We start from the raw sequence: 22374 nt of genomic DNA on the forward strand, positions 1-22374 counted from the left end.
CGCCAGGCAGAGTTACAGGACATCGCTGAGGAGATCGCTCCATGCGGGAGCCACCCACCGCCAGGCAGTTACAGGACATCGCTGAGGGGATCGCTCCATGCGGGAGCCACCCACTGCCAGGCAGAGTCACAGGACATCGCTGAGGAGATCACGCCATGCGGGAGCCACCCACCACCAGGCAGAGTTACAGGACATCGCTGAGGAGATCGCTCCATGCGGGAGCCACCCACCGCCAGGCAGAGTTACAGGACATCGCTGAGGAGATCGCTCCATGCGGGAGCCACCCACCGCCAGGCAGTCACAGGACACCGCTGAGGAGATCACTCCATGCGGGAGCCACCCACCGCCAGGCAGAGTCACAGGACATCGCTGAGGAGATCACTCCATGCGGGGGCCACTCACCGCCAGGCAGAGTTACAGGACATCGCTGAGGAGATCACTCCATGCGGGAGCCACCCACCGCCAGGCTGAGTTACAGGACATCGCTGAGGAGATCACTCCATGCGGGAGCCACCCACCGCCAGGCAGAGTTACAGGACATCGCTGAGGAGATCGCTCCATGCGGGAGCCACCCACCGCCAGGCAGAGTCACAGGACATCGCTGAGGAGATCACTCCATGCGGGAGCCACCCACCGCCAGGCAGAGTTACAGGACATCGCTGAGGAGATCACTCCATGCGGGAGCCACCCACCGCCAGGCTGAGTTACAGGACATCGCTGAGGAGATCACTCCATGCGGGAGCCACCCACCGCCAGGCAGAGTTACAGAACATCGCTGAGGAGATCGCTCCATGCGGGAGCCACCCACCGCCAGGCAGAGTTACAGAACATCGCTGAGGAGATCGCAGAGCGGCGGATCCTTTGTGAAGTGTCTGCAGCCCCAGGTGCTGGAGCACTGGGGCAGGTATCGTATTTATCATGCACCAACATACCGGTACATCAGGCGCTGATCCCGCCTATAGGTTTTGGGTTTCTTAGAGGACTTGTGGGACTCTGGGTACACGGTGTTGGGGGAGGAGTAAGGTGTGAGGGTTAAGGCCCTGTGAGAAGACGGGTAGTTGTGCCTAGTGTTGTTATAGAGGGACACTATTATTATTATTGCTGAGGTATGTGTTATGGTATATTCTGCATATAGTAAACTGTTATACTCCAGTGTATGTGTTCATTTGAATGTGTCCTGCGAGGAGCAACTCCCGCTCTACTGGGAGCCATCGCAGGTGGAGGCGCTGCTGGGAGCCATCGCAGGTGGAGGCGCTGCTGGGAGCCATCGCAGGTGGAAGCGCTGCTGGGAGCCATCGCAGGTGGAGGCGCTGCTGGGAGCCATTGCAGGTGGAGGCGTTGCTGGGAGACATCGCAGGTGGAGGCGTTGCTGGGAGACATCGCAGGTGGAGGCGCTGCTGGGAGCCACCGCAGGTGGAGGCGCTGCTGGGAGCCATCGCAGGTGGAGGCGCTGCTGGGAGCCATCGCAGGTGGAGGCGCTGCTGGGAGCCATCGCAGGTGGAGGCGCTGCACCATATAGTATTGTTCCAGAGGATACACCCCAGACTCTCATTGGCGGAGGCTCAGGCCTCCTGTGAGCCTAACAGGTAAAGCACCACACCTGTAATACATATAGATTCTCCCCATATGCACCCTATCTGCGATTGGGAGGGGGGGAGGTGTATGTGTTACATTACATATACACCCAGGACTGTGTGAGCATGTCCCTGATACTCTGTGTATTAGTGAAGTCCCCTGCCACATACCTGTGTATTAAAGAAGCCCCGTGCCCATACCTGTGTATTAAAGAAGCCCCCTGCTCCTGACCTGTGTATTAAAGAAGCCCCCTGCTCCTGACCTGTGTATTAAAGAAGCCCCCTGCCCCATACCTGTGTATTAGAGAAGCCCCCTGCCCCATACCTGTGAATTAGAGAAGCCCCCTGCCCCATACCTGTGTATTAGAGAAGCCCCCTGCCCCATACCTGTATATTAGAGAAGCCCCCTGCCCCATACCTGTGTATTAGAGAAGCCCCCTGCCCCATACCTGTGTATTAGAGAAGCCCCCTGCCCCATACCTGTGTATTAGAGAAGCCCTGTGCCCCATACCTGTGTATTAGAGAAGCCCCGTGCCCCATACCTGTGTATTAGAGAAGCCCCGTGCCCCATACCTGTGTATTAGAGAAGCCCCGTGCCCCATACCTGTGTATTAGAGAAGCCCCGTGCCCCATACCTGTGTATTAGAGAAGCCCCGTGCCCCATACCTGTGTATTAGAGAAGCCCCGTGCCCCATACCTGTGTATTAGAGAAGCCCCGTGCCCCATACCTGTGTATTAGAGAAGCCCCGTGCCCCATACCTGTGTATTAGAGAAGCCCCCTGCCCATACCTGTGTATTAGAGAAGCCCCGTGCCCCATACCTGTGTATTAGAGAAGCCCCGTGCCTCTGACCTGTGTATTAGAGAAGCCCCCTGCCCCATACCTGTGTATTAGAGAAGCCCCCTGCCCCATACCTGTGTATTAGAGAAGCCCTGTGCCCCATACCTGTGTATTAGAGAAGCCCCCTGCCCCATACCTGTGTATTAGAGAAGCCCTGTGCCCCATACCTGTTTATTAGAGAAGCCCTGTGCCCCATACCTGTGTATTAGAGAAGCCACGTGCCCCATACCTGTGTATTAGAGAAGCCCCGTGCCCCATACCTGTGTATTAGAGAAGCCCTGTGCCCCATACCTGTGTATTAGAGAAGCCCCGTGCCCCATACCTGTGTATTAGAGAAGCCCCGTGTCCCATACCTGTGTTTTAGAGAAGCCCCGTGCCCCATACCTGTGTATTAGAGAAGCCCCCCTGCCCAATACCTGTGTATTAGAGAAGCCTCGTGCCCCATACCTGTGTATTAGAGACGCCCTGTGCCCCATACCTGTGTATTAGAGAAGCCCCGTGCCCCATACTTGTGTATTAGAGAAGCCCTGTGTCCCATACCTGTGTATTAGAGAAGCCCCGTGCCCCATACCTGTGTATTAGAGAAGCCCCCTGCCCAATACCTGTGTATTAGAGAAGCCTCGTGCCCCATACCTGTGTATTAGAGAAGCCTTGTGCCCCATACCTGTTTATTAGAGAAGCCCCGTGCCCCATACCTGTGTATTAGGGAAGCCCCGTGCCCCATACCTGTGTATTAGAGAAGCCCTGTGCCCCATACCCGTGTATTAGAGAAGCCCTGTGCCCCATACCTGTGTATTAGAGAAGCCCCCTGCCCCATACCTGTGTATTAGAGAAGCCCCCTACCCCATACCTGTGTATTAGAGAAGCCCTGTGCCCCATACTTGTGTATTAGAGAAGCCCCGTGCCCCATACCTGTGTATTAGAGAAGCCCTGTGCCCCATACTTGTGTATTAGAGAAGCCCTGTGCCCCATACCTGTGTATTAGAGAAGCCCTGTGCCCCATACCTGTGTATTAGAGAAGCCCTGTGCCCCATACCTGTGTATTAGAGAAGCCCTGTGCCCCATACCTGTGTATTAGAGAAGCCCCCTGCCCCATACCTGTGTATTAGAGAAGCCCCCTGCCCCATACCTGTGTATTAGAGAAGCCCTGTGCCCCATACCTGTGTATTAGAGAAGCCTTGTGCCCCATACCTGTGTATTAGAGAAGCCCCGTGCCCCATACCTGTGTATTAGAGAAGCCCCGTGCCCCATACCTGTGTATTAGAGAAGCCCTGTGCCCCATACTTGTGTATTAGAGAAGCCCAGTGCCCCATACCTGTGTATTAGAGAAGCCCCGTGCCCCATACCTGTGTATTAGAGAAGCCCTGTGCCCCATACCTGTGTATTAGAGAAGCCCCGTGCCCCATACCTGTGTATTAGAGAAGCCCTGTGTCCCATACCTGTGTATTAGAGAAGCCCCGTGCCCCATACCTGTGTATTAGAGAAGCCCCCCTGCCCAATACCTGTGTATTAGAGAAGCCTCGTGCCCCATACCTGTGTATTAGAGACGCCCTGTGCCCCATACCTGTGTATTAGAGAAGCCCCGTGCCCCATACTTGTGTATTAGAGAAGCCCTGTGTCCCATACCTGTGTATTAGAGAAGCCCCGTGCCCCATACCTGTGTATTAGAGAAGCCCCCTGCCCAATACCTGTGTATTAGAGAAGCCTCGTGCCCCATACCTGTGTATTAGAGAAGCCTTGTGCCCCATACCTGTTTATTAGAGAAGCCCCGTGCCCCATACCTGTGTATTAGAGAAGCCCCCTGCCCCATACCTGTGTATTAGAGAAGCCCTGTGCCCCATACCCGTGTATTAGAGAAGCCCTGTGCCCCATACCTGTGTATTAGAGAAGCCCCCTGCCCCATACCTGTGTATTAGAGAAGCCCCCTACCCCATACCTGTGTATTAGAGAAGCCCTGTGCCCCATACTTGTGTATTAGAGAAGCCCCGTGCCCCATACCTGTGTATTAGAGAAGCCCTGTGCCCCATACTTGTGTATTAGAGAAGCCCTGTGCCCCATACCTGTGTATTAGAGAAGCCCTGTGCCCCATACCTGTGTATTAGAGAAGCCCTGTGCCCCATACCTGTGTATTAGAGAAGCCCTGTGCCCCATACCTGTGTATTAGAGAAGCCCCCTGCCCCATACCTGTGTATTAGAGAAGCCCCCTGCCCCATACCTGTGTATTAGAGAAGCCCTGTCCCCCATACCTGTGTATTAGAGAAGCCCTGTGCCCCATACCTGTGTATTAGAGAAGCCCTGTGCCCCATACCTGTGTATTAGAGAAGCCCCCTGCCCCATACCTGTGTATTAGAGAAGTCCTGTGCCCCATACTTGTGTATTAGAGAAGCCCTGTGCCCCATACCTGTGTATTATTGAAGCCCCGTGCCCCATACCTGTGTATTAGAGAAGCCCCGTGCCCCATACCTGTGTATTAGAGAAGCCCCGTGCCCCATACCTGTGTATTAGAGACGCCCCGTGGCTCTGAGTTGGACTATAGAGCTTTGATCCCAGTTAATCTCACCGGATCGTTAGTTACTAAACCCGTAGGGAATTAATACTCCCCAGGAAAGGGAAAGCAGCGGGATTAATACTAACCCAATTACTCAGGGACAGCATTATCCTTACCCAGGGATTCACCCTTTCACTGCCAGAGCAGCAGCCTCTCCCCCACACAGTGTGAGTGCTCACTCATTGTCTGACTCTCACTCATTGCCTGAGTCTCACTCAATGCCCAACTCTCCCTTATTGCCTGTGAGTGCTTACTCATTGTCTGACTCTCACTCATTGCCAGACTCTCACTCAATGCCCAACTCTCCCTTATTGCCTGTGAGTGCTTACTCATTGTCTGACTCTCACTCATTGCCAGACTCTCACTCAATGCCCGACTCTCCCTTATTGCCTGTGAGTGCTTACTCATTGTCTGACTCTCACTCATTGCCTGAGTCTCACTCAATGCCCAACTCTCCCTTATTGCCTGTGAGTGCTTACTCATTGTCTGACTCTCACTCATTGCCAGACTCTCACTCAATGCCCGACTCTCCCTTATTGCCTGTGAGTGCTTACTCATTGTCTGACTCTCACTCATTGCCTGAGTCTCACTCAATGCCCGACTCTCCCTTATTACCTGTGAGTGCTTGCTCATTGCCCGAGTCTCCCTCATTGCCCAAGTCTCACTCAATGCTCGACTCTCCCTTATTGCCTGTGAGTGCTTACTCATTATCTGACTCTCACACATTGCCTGAGTCTCAGTCAATGCCCAACTCTCCCTTATTGCCTGTGAGTGCTTACTCATTGTCTGACTCTTACTCATTGCCTGAGTCTCACTCAATGCCCGACTCTCCCTTATTGCCTGTGAGTGCTTGCTCATTGCCCGAGTCTCCCTCATTGCCCAAGTCTCACTCAATGCCCGACTCTCCCTTATTGCCTGTGAGTGCTTACTCATTGTCTGACTCTCACTCATTGCCTGAGTCTCACTCAATGCCCGACTCCCTTATTGCCTGTGAGTGCTTACTCATTGTCTGACTCTCACTCATTGCCTGAGTCTCACTCAATGCCCGACTCTCCCTTATTGCCTGTGAGTGCTTACTCATTGTCTGACTCTCACTCATTGCCAGACTCTCACTCATTGCATGTGAGTGCTCTCATTGCCAGAGTTACACTCATTGCTTGCATCTCCCTCATTGCCTGTGAGTGCTCCCTCAGAAAGAGAGAGAGAGACGGGTCCGCGCTCAGAGAGAGAGAGACGGGTCCGCGCTCAGAGAGAGAGAGACGGGTCCGCGCTCAGAGAGAGAGAGAGACAGGTCCGCGCTCAGAGAGAGACAGGTCCGCGCTCTGAGAGAGGGACGGGTCCGCGCTCAGAGAGAGAGAGACGGGTCCGCGCTCAGAGAGAGAGAGACAGGTCCGCGCTCAGAGAGAGAGAGAGAGAGATGGGTCCGCGCTCAGAGAGAAAGAGACAGGTCCGCGCTCAGAGAGAGAGACGGGTCTGCGCTCAGAGAGACAGGCGAGTCCGCGCTCAGAGAGAGACGGGTCTGCGCTCAGAGAGACAGGCGGGTCCGCGCTCAGAGAGACAGGCGGGTCTGCGCTCAGAGAGACAGGCGAGTCCGCGCTCAGAGAGAGAGGCGGGTCCGCGCTCAGAGAGAGAGGCGGGTCCGCGCTCAGAGAGAGAGGCGGGTCCGCGCTCAGAGAGAGAGACGGGTCTGCGCTCAGAGAGAGAGGCGGGTCTGCGCTCAGGGAGACAGGCGGGTCTGTGCTCAGAGAGACAGGTGTGTCCGCGCTCAGAGAGAGAGAGAGAGACGGGTCTGCGCTCAGAGAGACAGGCGAGTCCGCGCTCAGAGAGAGAGGCGGGTCCGCGCTCAGAGAGACAGGCGAGTCCGCGCTCAGAGAGACAGGCGGATCCGCGCTCAGAGAGACAGGCGAGTCCGCGCTCAGAGAGACAGGCGGATCCGCGCTCAGAGAGACAGGCGGGTCTGCGCTCAGAGAGAGAGAGACAGGTCCGCGCTCAGAGAGAGAGAGAGAGATGGGTCCGCGCTCAGAGAGAGAGAGACAGGTCCGCGTTCAGAGAGAGACGGGTCCGCACTCAGAGAGAGAGAGAGACGGGTCTGCGCTCAGAGAGAGAGAGAGAGAGAGACGGGTCCGCGCTCAGAGAGAGAGAGACGGGTCCGCGCTCAGAGAGAGAGAGAGACAGGCGGGTCCGCGCTCAGAGACAGACGGGCTCTGCTGGTTGGTACCCGGGGATATGTGAGGGATATAGCTCTCACTGCATATCATAGAGCGGGAACATATTATATATTCCTGTGTTTGCCAAGGCAGAGAAACCTGCACTAACACCCAGACATTTCCGCAGCTGGAAGCACTTCGGAACAATCCTCGTTTCTAGGGATTTATCTGAGCCGATTCGCACCTTTATTGTCACACATCGGGATTTGCACACTCAGGCGTGTGTGGAAGGCGTTATTGTTGCACAGTGTCATACTATTGTACCCCTGTAAGAGACGTGTGCAGAGACACGCTAATGGAGACTCTTGGAGTTCCTTTATCCGGGCAAAACATACAAAAACAACAAAATAACAAACCCTAATCCCTATGTAAGGGATAACTTACTTCCCCAGGCCCTATCTGCAGGACTAGAGGGATATTCCCAGTACCAGCCTATCACCCCAATGTCTCGGGAGGTACCTTAAGCAGGTGGCCCTCCATGTCAGCCTCTGGCAGGGTCCTGGGTCCTCTCTCCAGGAAATACAGGTCTGTGGGTGTCTGATCTCAGCACAACCTTTGTGCTCAAGACAGTGTCTGTGTGCAGACTTCTCTGCTCTCCTTCTGTCAGCCCAAATGTGAGTTAGGGAATCTCTCTCCTGTTTCCAACAAGAAGCTTTTCTTACAGACTTAATTGGCCAGGTGGAGTCTGGTTAATTGCCTGCTGCACTTAACCAGATCCCTGCTGGATTATAGAGATAGTTTCTTCAACAGAGATAAGTCCCTGTCACCCCCACCCTCCCTGATAGCAGAACCCCCTGTAAAGGTAGTTGTTGCAATTCAGCCAACTGTCATGTAAGCCCCGTTCTTATTCTGGAAAGCATTCATTCCTGTTTTGCCCAGTAACAAGGGTGGGGTGAGATGATGAGGAGCCCAACCACCCCATGAGGACCCAAGGACTACCTCTACAACATCAGAAAGAAACAGGAGGGTGTGTGTGTATGTAAACAAGGGTCCCCAGAACTTTCACTAGAAAAGTTGCCCCAACGCCAGCTTTGGAAGAAGTAAGCACACCACTAAAGAGGACACCTGGGGTGTTCTATGAATGAGGGGTACATGGGAGCCCTGGTGGCGTTACATCCCCAGGCAGAGGTTCTGGGAAAGTGCCTGCAGAGGACTCCAGGATCTCAGAGGTTATAGACATGGATCTATGTACAAGACAAGAGTTATGTAAGCTATGTGTGCCTCCCTGTGGAGATGTATGGACTCCAGGGAAGAGAATGTAAGAATAAAAGCCTGTCCTGTTTGTATAACAGTTCCTGGCGCCCTTTATTACCACCCTGGGAGCTTACACTACCAGCCAGGCGAATGCCAGCACCCTGAGAGCTTACACTTCCAACCGGGCGAATGCCAGCACCTTGAGAGGTTACACTTCCAGCCGGACGAATGCCAGCACCCTGAGAGCTTACACTTCCAGCCAGGTGAATGCCAGCACCGTGGGAGCTTACACTTCCAGCCGAGCGAATGCCAGCACCCTGAGAGCTTACACTTCCAGCCGAGCGAATGCCAGCACCCTGAGAGGTTACACTTTCAGCCAGGTGAATGCCAGCACTCTGGGAGCTTACACTTCCAGCCAGGTGAATGCCAGCACCCTGAGAGGTTACACTTCCAGCCGAGCGAATGCCAGCACCCTGAGAGGTTACACTTCCAGCCGGACGAATGCCAGCACCCTGAGAGCTTACACTTCCAGACGAGCGAATGCCAGCACCCTGAGAGGTTACACTTCCAGCCGGACGAATGCCAGCACCCTGAGAGGTTACACTTCCAGCCGGGCGAATGCCAGCACCCTGAGAGCTTACACTTCCAGACGAGCGAATGCCAGCACCGTGAGAGGTTACACTACCAGCCGGGTGAATGCCAGCACCCTGAGAGGTTACACTTCCAGCCAAGCGAATGCCAGCACCCTGAGAGGTTACACTACCTCACAAAGAGTTAATCTTCACTGGAATGGCTAATGCAGCTGCTGCCTAATTAATCAGCCTGTCTGAATGAACTGAATGGGGAAGTATTTTAAAAGACACAGGAAGCTGCCAGACAGAGAGACTGTCTTCCCCAGGGAATGGGGGGATAGAAGTGCTCCCCAGCTGCGGGAGCTGGTTAAAGAGGACATGCAGAGGAGGTTCTCTGGGCTTATGGTGGGCCTGAGTTCCCCTAAGAAGAAGGATGACAAAGCTGTGCTGAAACAGTTTTGTCTGCTCCAAAGGACTGACAGATAAGCAAAAACACGTTATTGTTGTATGCAGAGACCGTTACATTGTTGCATATGCAAGGGCATGTTTTGGCTTGGGAACAAGCTTAGGTGGCCATGCAGTTAGTGAGGGCGAAAGCTACGGTGTAGTTAACTTTCCCTAAAGGGAATAGGTGTTTAATTTCTATGATTTTGTTTTCTTAAGGGGATAGTGCACCCGGAGTTTGCTTGTGGCTAATAAACCACTACAGTCTAGTGTCTTACTGACCCTTCCGCGAGGCCATCCTGCCACACCAGACAACTGTTAAAGGGTACAGGAGGACCGAGGTCTCGCTGTATTACCAGCCCAATATATCCTGTGTATACTGTATAGTCAGGTGTATGGGGAGGTGGGCACTGCTGCTGCCCGCATTGTACCCACTGTGTGTATACTGTATAGTCAGATGTAGGGGGAGATGGGCACTGTTGCTGCCCACACTGTACTCGCTGTGTGTATATACTGCACAGTTAGGGGTAGGTGGCCACTGCTGCTGCGAGCGACACTGTGGGGTTATTCTGCGAGCGACACTGTGGGGTTATTCTGCGAGCGGCACTGTGGGGTTATTCTGGGAGCCTCTTCTCTCTAAAAAGAACATGGCAGCACGGCTTAGGTTTGCAAAGTTGCATCTGAACAAACCACAAGACTTCTGGAACAATGTCCTCTGGACAGACGAGACCAAAGTGGAGATGTTTGGCCATAATGAACAGCGTCACTTTTGGCGAAAACCAAACACAGCATATCGGCACAAACAACTCATACCAACTGTCAAGCACGGTGGTGGAAGGGTGATGATTTGGGCTTGTTTTTGCAGCCACAGGAACTGGGAACCTTGCAGTCATTGTGTCGACCATGAACTCGTCTGTATTCCAAAGTATTCTAGAGTCAATGTGAGGCCATCTGTCCAACAGCTAAAGCTTGGCCGAAATTGGATCATGCAACAGGACAATGATCCCAAGCACACCAGCAAATCTACAAAAGAATGGCTGAAAAAGAAAAGAATCAAGGTGTTGCAATAGCCCAGTCAAAGTCCAGACCTCAACCCGATTGACTGGACCTTAAGAGAGCTGGGCATAAACAAATGCCCACAGACCTCAATGAACTGAAGCAACGTTGTAAAGAAGAATGGGCCAAAATTCCTCCACAATGATGTGAGAGACTGATAAAGTCATACAGAAAACGATTACTTCAAGTTATTGCTGCTAACGGTGGTTCTACAAGCTATTGAATCATAAGGTGTACTTAGTTTTTCACACATGGCTTCTCCATTTTGGCTTTATTTTTGTTAAATAAATCATGACATGGTGTAATATGTCATGTGTTGTTGTTCATCTGAGGTTGTATATAACTAATTTTAAGACCTGCTAAGGAACAGATGATTGTTATGTCCTGATATTTAAAACCATGGATTTCAAAGAGGGTGTACTTTCTGTTTCACATGACTGTATCAATAGAAGGGAAGTTTGTTTCCATAATTTGCTTAATTGTCTCCCTGTGGAGCAAAGACACGGAGCAAGAAGGGGAACAAGACACGGTGCAAGAAGGGGGAACAAGACACGGAGCAAGAATGGGAACCAAGACACGGAGCAAGAAGGGGAACCAAGACACGGAGCAAGAAGGGGAACCAAGACACGGAGCAAGAAGGGGAACAAGACACGGTGCAAGAAGGGGGAACAAGACACGGAGCAAGAAGGGGGAACAAGACACGGAGCAAGAATGGGAACCAAGACACGGAGCAAGAAGGGGAACAAGACACGGAGCAAGAAGGGGAACAAGACACGGTGCAAGAAGGGGAACCAAGACACGGAGCAAGAAGGGGAACCAAGACACGGAGCAAGAAGGGGAACCAAGACACGGAGCAAGAAGGGGAACCAAGACACGGAGCAAGAAGGGGAACCAAGACACGGAGCAAGAAGGGGAACCAAGACACGGAGCAAGAAGGGGAACCAAGACACGGAGCAAGAAGGGGAACCAGACACGGAGCAAGAAGACAGGTCATTACACTCTGCTCATATTACTCGACCTCTCTGTAGCATTCGACACTGTGGACCACCCTCTTCTCCTTCACATTCTCCATACTCTTGGTATTCGGAATAAAGCTCTATCCTGGATCTCCTCCTACCTCTCCCATCGTACTTTCAGTGTCTCTTTTGCTAACACCTCCTCCTCCTCTATTGATCTCTATGTGGGGGTACCCCAGGGCTCTGTCCTGGGACCCCTTCTCTTTTCTATTTACACACTCTCTCTAGGTGACCTAATCACATCTTTTGGGTTTAAATATCACCTCTATGCTGACAACACACAAATTTAACTTTCAACCCCCGACCTTACACCTGCTGTACAAACCAAAGTTTCTGAATGCCTCTCTGGAATATCATCCTGGATGGCCGTCCGCCGCCTTAAACTCAACATGGCTAAAACAGAGCTCCTCATACTTCCTCCCAAACCTGGCCCTACTACCTCCTTCCACATTACTGTTGGAAGTACCATCATTCACCCAGTAGCCCAAGCTCGCTGCCTAGGGGTTACACTTGATTCCTCTCTCTCATTCTCCTCTCATATTCAAAACGTTTCTAAAACTTGTCGCTTTTTCCTCCGCAATATAACTAAGATACGCCCTTTCCTCTGTTACTCGACTGCTAAAACTCTGACTCGGGCCCTCATTCTCTCCCGTCTTGATTACTGTAACCTCCTGCTGTCCGGCCTTCCTGCCTCTCACCTGTCTCCCCTACAATCTATCCTAAACGCTGCTGCCAGAATCACTCTACCCTTCCCTAAATCTGTCTCCGCATCTCCCCTCCTGAAATCCCTCTCCTGGCTTCCTATCAAATCCCGCATCTCACACTCCATTCTTCTCCTCACTTTTAAAGCTTTACACTCTTCTGCCCCTCCTTACATCTCAGCCCTAATTTCTCGCTATGCACCATCCCGACTCTTGCGTTCTTCTCAAGGATGTCTTCTTTCTACCCCCTTTTTATCTAAAGCTCTCTCCCGCCTTAAACCTTTCTCACTTTCTGCCCCACACCTCTGGAATGCCCTTCCCCTCAATACCCGACTAGCACCCTCTCTATCCACCTTTAAGACCCACCTTAAGACACATCTGCTTAAAGAAGCATATGAATAGCACTGGATAATCATGGACACATGATACATAAAGCTTGGCCCCCTGCAGACGCACTTACTAGAATTCCCTCCTACTGTCTCTGTACATTCTCCCTACCTGCCAATTAGATTGTAAGCTCCTCGGAGCAGGGACTCCTCTTTCTTAATTTTACTTTTATGTCTGAAGCACTTATTCCCATGATATGTTATTTATATTATTTGTTATTTATATGATATGTATTACCACTGTGAAGCGCTATGTACATTTATGGCGCTATATAAATAAAGACATACAATACAATACAACAAGACACGGAGCAAGAAGGGGAACAAGACATGGAGTAAGAAGGGGAACAAGACACGGAGTAAGAAGGGGAACCAAGACACGGAGCAAAAAGGGGAACCAAGACACGGAGCAAGAAGGGGAACAAGACACGGAGTAAGAAGGGGAACTAGACACGGAGTAAGAAGGGGAACAAGACACGGAGCAAGAAGGGGAACCAAGACACGGAGCAAGAAGGGGAACCAAGACACGGAGCAAGAAGGGGAACCAAGACACGGAGCAAGAAGGGGAACCAAGACACGGAGCAAGAAGGGGAACTAAGACACGGAGCAAGAAGGGGAACCAAGACACGGAGCAAGAAGGGGAACCAAGACACGGAGCAAGAAGGGGAACAAAGACACGGAGCAAGAAGGGGAACCAAGACACTGAGCAAGAAGGGGAACCAGGGACACGTAGCAAGAAGGGGAACCAGGGACACGGAGCAAGAAGGGGAACCAAGACACGGAGCAAGAAGGGGAACCAAGACACGGAGTAATAAGGGGAACCAAGACACGGAGCAAGAAGGGGAACCAAGACACGGAGCAAGAAGGGGAACCAAGACACAGAGCAAGAAGGGGAACCAAGACACGGAGCAAGAAGGGGAACCAAGATACAGAGCAAGAAGGGGAACAAGACACGGAGCAAGAAACCAAGACACGGAGAAAGAAGGGGAACAAGACACGGAGCAAGAAGGGGAACAAGACACGGAGCAAGAAGGGGAACAAGACACGGAGCAAGAAGGGGAACAAGACACGGAGCAAGAAGGGGAACCAAGACACGGAGCAAGAAGGGGAACCAGGGACACGTAGCAAGAAGGGGAACCAGGGACACGGAGCAAGAAGGGGAACCAAGACACGGAGCAAGAAGGGGAACCAAGACACGGAGTAATAAGGGGAACCAAGACACGGAGCAAGAAGGGGAACCAAGACACGGAGCAAGAAGGGGAACCAAGACACGGAGCAAGAAGGGGAACCAAGACACGGAGCAAGAAGGGGAACCAAGATACAGAGCAAGAAGGGGAACAAGACACGGAGCAAGAAACCAAGACACGGAGAAAGAAGGGGAACAAGACACGGAGCAAGAAGGGGAACAAGACACGGAGCAAGAAGGGGAACAAGACACGGAGCAAGAAGGGGAACCAAGACACGGAGCAAGAAGGGGAACAAGACACGGAGCAAGAAGGGGAACCAAGACACGGAGCAAGAAGGTTAACTAAGACACGGAGCATGAAGGGGAACAAGACACGGAGCAAGAAGGGGAACCAAGACACGGAGCAAGAAGGGGAACCAAGACACGGAGCAAGAAGGGGAACCAAGACACGGAGCAAGAAGGGGAACCAAGACACGGAGCAAGAAGGGGAACCAAGACACGGAGCAAGAAGGGGAACCAAGATACGGAGCAAGAAGGGGAACCAAGATACGGAGCAAGAAGGGGAACCAGGGACATGGAGCAAGAAGGGGAACCAGGGACACGGAGCAAGAAGGGGAACAAGATACGGAGCAAGAAGGGGAACAAGACACGGAGCAAGAAGGGGAACATGACACGGAGCAAGAAGGGGAACAAGACACGGAGCAAGAAGGGGAACAAGACACGTAGCAAGAAGGGGAACAAGACACGGAGCAAGAATGGGAACAAGACACGGAGCAAGAAGGGGAACCAAGACATGGAGCAAGAAGGGGAACCAGGGACACGGAGCAAGAAGGGGAACAAGACATGGCATAAGATGTGGAGTAAAGACCTTGAGACACTGACACAAGTAAAATGACTCCACTTGTGCTAATTACTCCGAGCGCAAAACTCCGGCGAGCGTAAAGGGCCCCGCTCTATCTGCTATGCAGCCACTTTCCCAGCGCCGGGGAATAACCCTGCTCCATTCAATAAAATGGGACTCAAATATTGTTCAGCATACAGATAACAGCTTCAAAGCATGAGAGAGACGGGGGTAATCATCAAACTGTGAGAGTGCCAATCAGGACATTGTCGCACAGAAACCCCCACTGATTTAAATTATAGTTTCCCTACAATATCTATCACTGATCAGAGCATATGCCCCAGAGAGAGCTGATCGAGAGACAGAGGTAGGGAGAGCTAGGAACTCAGAGAGACAGATACCAAGCTGGGGAAGAGAGACACCCAGAGAGACGGAGACACACAGAGAGACGGAGACACACAGAGAGACGGAGAGACACGGAAAACCGAGGCAGATAAACAGCGTGGACAGAGACATAGAAAGTGACATTTCTGACTCACCAAGAGAATAGTGACGCAGCGGTGAGACGGGGAGAGATAACTGAGCCAGGGGACAGGGACGCGTGGGGGTGTTACTCCACTGTCAGGGGGACGTGCGGGGGTCAGCAGTGAGGGGGCTTTCTCCACTGCCAGGTGGTCAGCAGTAAGGGGTCTTACTCCACTGCCAGGGGGTCAGCAGTGAGAGGTCTTACTCTACTGTCAGGGGGACGTGCAGGGTTCTTGCTCCACTGTCAGGGGGGTCAGCAGTGGGGGGTCTTGCTCCACTGTCAGGGGGGTCAGCAGTGGGGGGTCTTGCTCCACTGTCAGGGGGGTCAGTAGTGGGGGGTCTTGCTCCACTGTCAGGGGGGTCAGCAGTGAGGGGTCTTGCTCCACTGTCAGGGGGGTCAGCAGTGAGGGGGTGTTGCTCCACTGTCAGGGCGGTCAACAGTGAGGGGGTCTTGCTCCATTGTCAGGGCGGTCAGCAGTGAGGGGGTCTTGCTCCATTGTCAGAGGTGATGCAAAGCACTGCTGATCCCCCTATCTGTGGAGAGGGAAAAGCATAGAGACTAGTCAGGAGCAGCATTATCTGTGAGTGCCACTTACTTTGCCCCTCGAACTTGCGTATGATGGTGTCCAGGAAGGTATTCTGAGGGGCCACGTGTCCTCTTCGGACCGGCATCCTTATCCCATGGGCACGACCCCTTCACCAGCCCCCAACTTTCAGCACCAATCCAAACTCTTGCCACATGAAGCCACTGCTCAAGGGGGCTATGTCCCACCCCTAGACCACCAACCAATGGAATATGGCCACCCCCTGAGCGGACTGTGAGATGGTCAGAACCAGCACGGTCAGTAAAGTTGGGGTCATAAAAGTTTCATGGGCCACAGACATCCAATAAACTGGCAACGTCAGGATAGGGCGGGTGGGCAAAAAAATTCCTTCCCCTGACAAGAAGGAGCAATGTAACGAGGTCCGGTGAGGTCCAGGTGGTGATAGAACGTGCGAGGACCAAAGGATCAGGAGCTATGGGATCAGGAGACAAGAGCGGCACCCAATGAAATCTTCAACAGGATCATGGTGATGGACAGATGTCCTCCTGCTACCCAATGCCCAATGTCTTCTCATTGATGGCTCTGAGGCTGCTAGGGCGGGTCCTTCACGCCTGATGGTTGTGGGATGGGAGAGGGGTAATATAGGTAAGGAAAGAAGGGTCTGTAGGGTGTTCCAGGGGTGAGCGATCCTACCCGTCTTCTCAGACACATGCACCTGCTATTCTGCCTCCCTGCACCTGTATTCAAATGAGCCCCTGTCTGTGACTGCTCCACCAGCCTTCTGCCTCTCTCCCTCTTCCTGTGTTTCCTCTACACGTAAACCAAACCTCGCTGTCACACGTGTGCAGAGACGCCGCCTGTTAACTCTTTGAGGTCCCACTGCTGTGCGTTAAGCTGCCCTCGGACGTCAGCCTGAGACAGGGGTAAATTTAGTCTGCGATTGGGGACATATGGAGTATTAAGGGGCAGAGGGCAGCACCTCATCCCAAACATGAACGGGACGGACCCCTTACTCGCCTGTGTGTGCGGTGTGGCAAACCCCCAGATATTTAGTCCTGGGTTCTCCAGTAGGTGTTAGAGGTGGGGATGTCCCATTAACTCCTCACATAGCAACATGTATCCTTAGGCGTGTGGTCAGTGCCTTGCACTAGCCTACAAACAAGATGAAATCCCCTGTATGGTGTACCTAGCACTCCGATAACACAACACTCTGTATAAAGCTTATAAACTACCCCGATAACACAACACTCTGTATAAATCTTATAAACTACCCCGATAACACAACACTCTGTATAAAGCTTATATACTACTCCGATAACACAACACTCTGTATAAAGCTTATATACTACTCCGATAACACAACACTCTGTATAAAGCTTATAAACTACCCCGATAACACAACACTCTGTATAAAGCTTATATACTACTCCGATAACACAACACTCTGTATAAAGCTTATATACTACTCCGATAACACAACACTCTGTATAAAGCTTATATACTACTCCGATAACACAACACTCTGTATACAGCGTACTGTATATACACTGCATTCACCAGTGAGATATTAAGACAATGAAGCTAATATTCATTGTGTAATACTAGTAATATACAGCGTCTTATTAGGAGACTACAGTGTATCACAGAACTGTGTGTATACCACAGGGATAAATACAAAGAACACTATATAATGTACTCTATCTAAATATTAGGAAAATACATGTACAATCTTAATATACAGTGTGGATGCTGCTGAACGATTCAGAAAATTCAGTATATAATGCCACAAATAGGCAGTGTTTATAATGCACACAGACTATCTAATCGGCCGTGCCATGCAGTGTGTAACCATGCGGATATACATTGTATATATGACTGACACACAACACTCGGGCGTCTGAGAGCTGCAGCCCTATCACTGAACTTCCACATCACACTGGAAGACGTGTGTCCCCCACGGACATCTCGTTTAATTACACAGAGAGGTCCCTACCGTGCTCCCCCCCCCCCATACCCAGGAGGCCCGTCCTGGCGTTACCTGGCAGCGAGGAAGAGAAGGGAGAAGCACGGGGAGGGGGGGAAAGAGGCCACCTTTTGGGTTTGGTTTCGCAGCCGGTTTAGGACGTGTGTCGTCTTTATAACATATCCCCCACAAGTCGTCCTATAACAATCCGTGGGGAAGGAGCGTCCCCCCCCCCTCCCTCCCTCCCCGCTTCCTCAGCTCCTGGGGATGTCGTGGATAAATATGAGCCCTTCAGTTGGACAACCCCAAATGGCAGAACCAATGAAGCTATCCCGTGGCCTTAGGCGCCACCAGCGCTGTTATCCCATGATCCTCTGCTCTGGAAGGCGGGAATCGGTGGCGAGCGTGGAGGGGAGGGAGGTTAGACCCTCGGATCTGGGAGACAGATCTGGCTCCTTCTGGAAGATCCTGTATCGCTCCTCCCCATCACCTGCTCCTTCCAGGCTCCACACGGATGCAGGTTCCCAGGGTCCCGTCCGCGTCCCCTTTTGTCTGTCACACACAGGGGAGGAGGACGCGTGCACTCTAGGTTTTCCCTCTCCTAAAAGGATGGCAGAGAGCCTGGGCCGTCTCCTGCAGGAGGCATCCCCTTATTAGGAGAGGAGGCAGAGGGGGATGCTGTGGAAGACGGATGGTGTTTTTTGCCTGGTATCGCCTGCTTGTGCTGCTGCTCCTCCTCTCCCTGTCCCCCCCTCTCTCACACGGGGGGAATCCCAGCTGCGAAGCATCAGAGGCTGCAGGCTCCTGTGTTGTGAGGGGTGGGGGGGGGTGGGGGGGGGCACAGGTCTGTGTATGGGGAGGGGGAGGGAAGAGATAAGGAGGCGTCACTGACTAATACATGGAACATCCAAGGGGAATATTTATCAGCACTTGAAAAGCACTAAGCAGTGTCAGGCCAAGAGACAGGCAGGCCAAGAGACAGGCAGGCCAAGAGACAGGCAGGCCAAGAGACAGGCAGGCCAAGAGACAGGCAGTGTCAGGCCAAGAGACAGGCAGGCCAAGAGACAGGCAGTGTCAGGCCAAGAGACAGGCAGGCCAAGAGACAGGCAGTGTCAGGCCAAGAGACAGGCAGGCCAAGAGACAGGCAGGCCAAGAGACAGGCAGTGTCAGGCCAAGAGACAGGCAGTGTCAGGCCAAGAGACAGGCAGGCCAAGAGACAGGCAGGACAAGAGACAGGCAGTGTCAGGCCAAGAGACAGGCAGGCCAAGAGACAGGCAGGCCAAGAGACAGGCAGGCCAAGAGACAGGCAGTGTCAGGCCAAGAGACAGGCAGGCCAAGAGACAGGCAGTGTCAGGCCAAGAGACAGGCAGGCCAAGAGACAGGCAGGCCAAGAGACAGGCAGTGTCAGGCCAAGAGACAGGCAGTGTCAGGCCAAGAGACAGGCAGGCCAAGAGACAGGCAGGACAAGAGACAGGCAGTGTCAGGCCAAGAGACAGGCAGGCCAAGAGACAGGCAGGCCAAGAGACAGGCAGGCCAAGAGACAGGCAGACCAAGAGACAGGCAGGCCAAGAGACAGGCAGTGTCAGGCCAAGAGACAGGCAGGACAAGAGACAGGCAGGCCAAGAGACAGGCAGGCCAAGAGACAGGCAGTGTCAGGCCAAGAGACAGGCAGTGTCAGGCCAAGAGACAGGCAGTGTCAGGCCAAGAGACAGGCAGTGTCAGGCCAAGAGACAGGCAGTGTCAGGCCAAGAGACAGGCAGGCCAAGAGACAGGCAGTGTCAGGCCAAGAGACAGGCAGGCCAAGAGACAGGCAGTGTCAGGCCAAGAGACAGGCAGTGTCAGGCCAAGAGACAGGCAGTGTCAGGCCAAGAGACAGGCAGGCCAAGAGACAGGCAGTGTCAGGCCAAGAGACAGGCAGGCCAAGAGACAGGCAGTGTCAGGCCAAGAGACAGGCAGGACAAGAGACAGGCAGTGTCAGGCCAAGAGACAGGCAGGCCAAGAGACAGGCAGTGTCAGGCCAAGAGACAGGCAGGCCAAGAGACAGGCAGTGTCAGGCCAAGAGACAGGCAGGCCAAGAGACAGGCAGTGTCAGGCCAAGAGACAGGCAGGCCAAGAGACAGGCAGGCCAAGAGACAGGCAGGCCAAGAGACAGGCAGTGTCAGGCCAAGAGACAGGCAGGCCAAGAGACAGGCAGGCCAAGAGACAGACAGGCCAGGAGACAGGCAGGCCAAGAGACAGGCAGGCCAAGAGACAGGCAGGACAAGAGACAGGCAGTGTCAGGCCAAGAGACAGGCAGGCCAAGAGACAGGCAGGCCAAGAGACAGGCAGGCCAAGAGACAGGCAGACCAAGAGACAGGCAGGCCAAGAGACAGGCAGTGTCAGGCCAAGAGACAGGCAGGACAAGAGACAGGCAGGCCAAGAGACAGGCAGGCCAAGAGACAGGCAGTGTCAGGCCAAGAGACAGGCAGTGTCAGGCCAAGAGACAGGCAGTGTCAGGCCAAGAGACAGGCAGTGTCAGGCCAAGAGACAGGCAGGCCAAGAGACAGGCAGTGTCAGGCCAAGAGACAGGCAGGCCAAGAGACAGGCAGTGTCAGGCCAAGAGACAGGCAGTGTCAGGCCAAGAGACAGGCAGTGTCAGGCCAAGAGACAGGCAGGCCAAGAGACAGGCAGTGTCAGGCCAAGAGACAGGCAGGCCAAGAGACAGGCAGTGTCAGGCCAAGAGACAGGCAGGACAAGAGACAGGCAGTGTCAGGCCAAGAGACAGGCAGGCCAAGAGACAGGCAGTGTCAGGCCAAGAGACAGGCAGGCCAAGAGACAGGCAGTGTCAGGCCAAGAGACAGGCAGGCCAAGAGACAGGCAGTGTCAGGCCAAGAGACAGGCAGGCCAAGAGACAGGCAGGCCAAGAGACAGGCAGGCCAAGAGACAGGCAGTGTCAGGCCAAGAGACAGGCAGGCCAAGAGACAGGCAGGCCAAGAGACAGACAGGCCAGGAGACAGGCAGGCCAAGAGACAGGCAGGCCAAGAGACAGGCAGGACAAGAGACAGGCAGTGTCAGGCCAAGAGACAGGCAGGCCAAGAGACAGGCAGGCCAAGAGACAGGCAGGCCAAGAGACAGCCAGGCCAAGAGACAGGCAGGCCAAGAGACAGGCAGGCCAAGAGACAGGCAGACTGGCAGGACAAGAGACAGGCAGACTGGCAGACCAAGAGACAGGCAGGCCAAGAGACAGGCAGGTCAAGAGACAGGCAGACTGTCAGACCAAGAGACAGGCAGGCCAAGAGACAGGTAGAGTGGCAGGCCAAGAGACAGGCAGGCCAAGAGACAGGCAGAGTGGCAGGCCAAGAGACAGGCAGGCCAAGAGACAGCCAGGCCAAGAGACAGGCAGACCAAGAGACAGGCAGGCCAAGAGACAGGCAGGCCAAGAGACAGGCAGACCAAGAGAGAGGCAGAGTGGCAGGCCAAGAGACAGGCAGAGTGGCAGGCCAAGAGACAGGCAGGCCAAGAGACAGGCAGGCCAAGAGACAGGCAGAGTGGCAGTCCAAGAGATAGGCAGGCCAGGAGACAGGCAGGCCAGGAGACAGGCAGGCCAAGAGACAGGCAGGCCAAGAGACAGGCAGGCCAAGAGACAGGCAGGCCAAGAGACAGGCAGGCCACGAGACAGGCAGGCCAAGAGACAGGCAGGCCAATAGACAGGCAGGCCAAGAGACAGGCAGACCAAGAGACAGGCAGGCCAAGAGACAGGCAGGCCAAGAGAAAGGCAGGCCAAGAGACAGGCAGGCCAAGAGACAGGCAGGCTAAGAGACAGGCAGAGTGGCAGGCCAAGAGACAGGCAGGCCAAGAGACAGGCAGGCCAAGAGACAGGCAGGCAGAGTGGCAGGCCAAGAGACAGGCAGGCCAAGAGACAGGCAGGCCAAGAGACAGGCAGGCAGAGTGGCAGGCCAAGAGACAGGCAGGCCAAGAGACAGGTAGACAGGCAGGCCTAGAGACAGGCAGACCAAGAGATGGGCAGGCCAAGAGACGGGCAGGCCAAGAGACGGGCAGGCCAAGAGACGGGCAGGCCAAGAGACAGGCAGAGTAAGAGCCAGACAGGCCAAGAGACAGGCAGACCAAGAGACAGGCAGACCAAGAGACAGGCAGACCAAGAGACAGGCAGACCAAGAGACAGGCAGAGTAAGAGACAGGCAGACTGGCAGACCAAGAGATTGGCAGACTGGCAGACAAAGAGACAGGCAGACTGGCAAGCCAAGAGACAGGCAGACTGGCAGACCAAGAGACAGCCAGACCAAGAGACAGGCAGACCAATAGACTGGCAGGCCAAGAGACAGCCAGACCAAGAGACAGGCAGAGTGGCAGACCAAGAGACAGCCAGACCAAGAGACAGGCAGACTGGCAGGCCAAGAGACAGGCAGACAGGCAGGCCAAGAGACAGGCAGACCAAGAGACTGGCAGGCCAAGAGACGGGCAGGCCAAGAGACGGGCAGGCCAAGAGATGGGCAGGCCAAGAGACAGGCAGGCCAAGAGACAGGCAGGCCAAGAGACAGGCAGACTGGCAGGCCAAGAGACAGGCAGGCCAAGAGACAGGCAGACTGGCAGGCCAAGAGACAGGCAGACCAAGAGACAGGCAGGCCAAGAGACAGGCAGACTGGCAGGCATAGAGACAGACAGAGTGGCAGACCAAGAGACAGACAGAGTAAGAGACAGGCAGACTGGCAGGCCAAGATACAGGCAGACTAGCAGACCAAGAGATTGGCATCACTGGCAGACAAAGAGACAGGCAGAC

General features: G+C 53.7%; 1 protein-coding gene across 1 annotated transcript in view; it reads right to left on the reverse strand.

Moving 5' to 3' along the window:
• Positions 1-18397, reverse strand: part of LOC142483354 (voltage-gated inwardly rectifying potassium channel KCNH2-like) — a 151055-nt gene extending 132658 nt beyond the window's left edge. Inside the window, exon 1 of the mRNA XM_075583436.1 lies at positions 15686-18397. Coding sequence (XP_075439551.1) covers positions 15686-15761 — 76 coding nt within the window. The 5' untranslated portion in view covers positions 15762-18397. The remainder of the gene's footprint in view (positions 1-15685) is intronic.
• Positions 18398-22374: the final 3977 nt, after the last annotated feature.

This window comes from Ascaphus truei, unplaced genomic scaffold (genome assembly GCF_040206685.1).
Source record: "Ascaphus truei isolate aAscTru1 unplaced genomic scaffold, aAscTru1.hap1 HAP1_SCAFFOLD_322, whole genome shotgun sequence".
Lineage (NCBI taxonomy): Eukaryota > Metazoa > Chordata > Amphibia > Anura > Ascaphidae > Ascaphus > Ascaphus truei.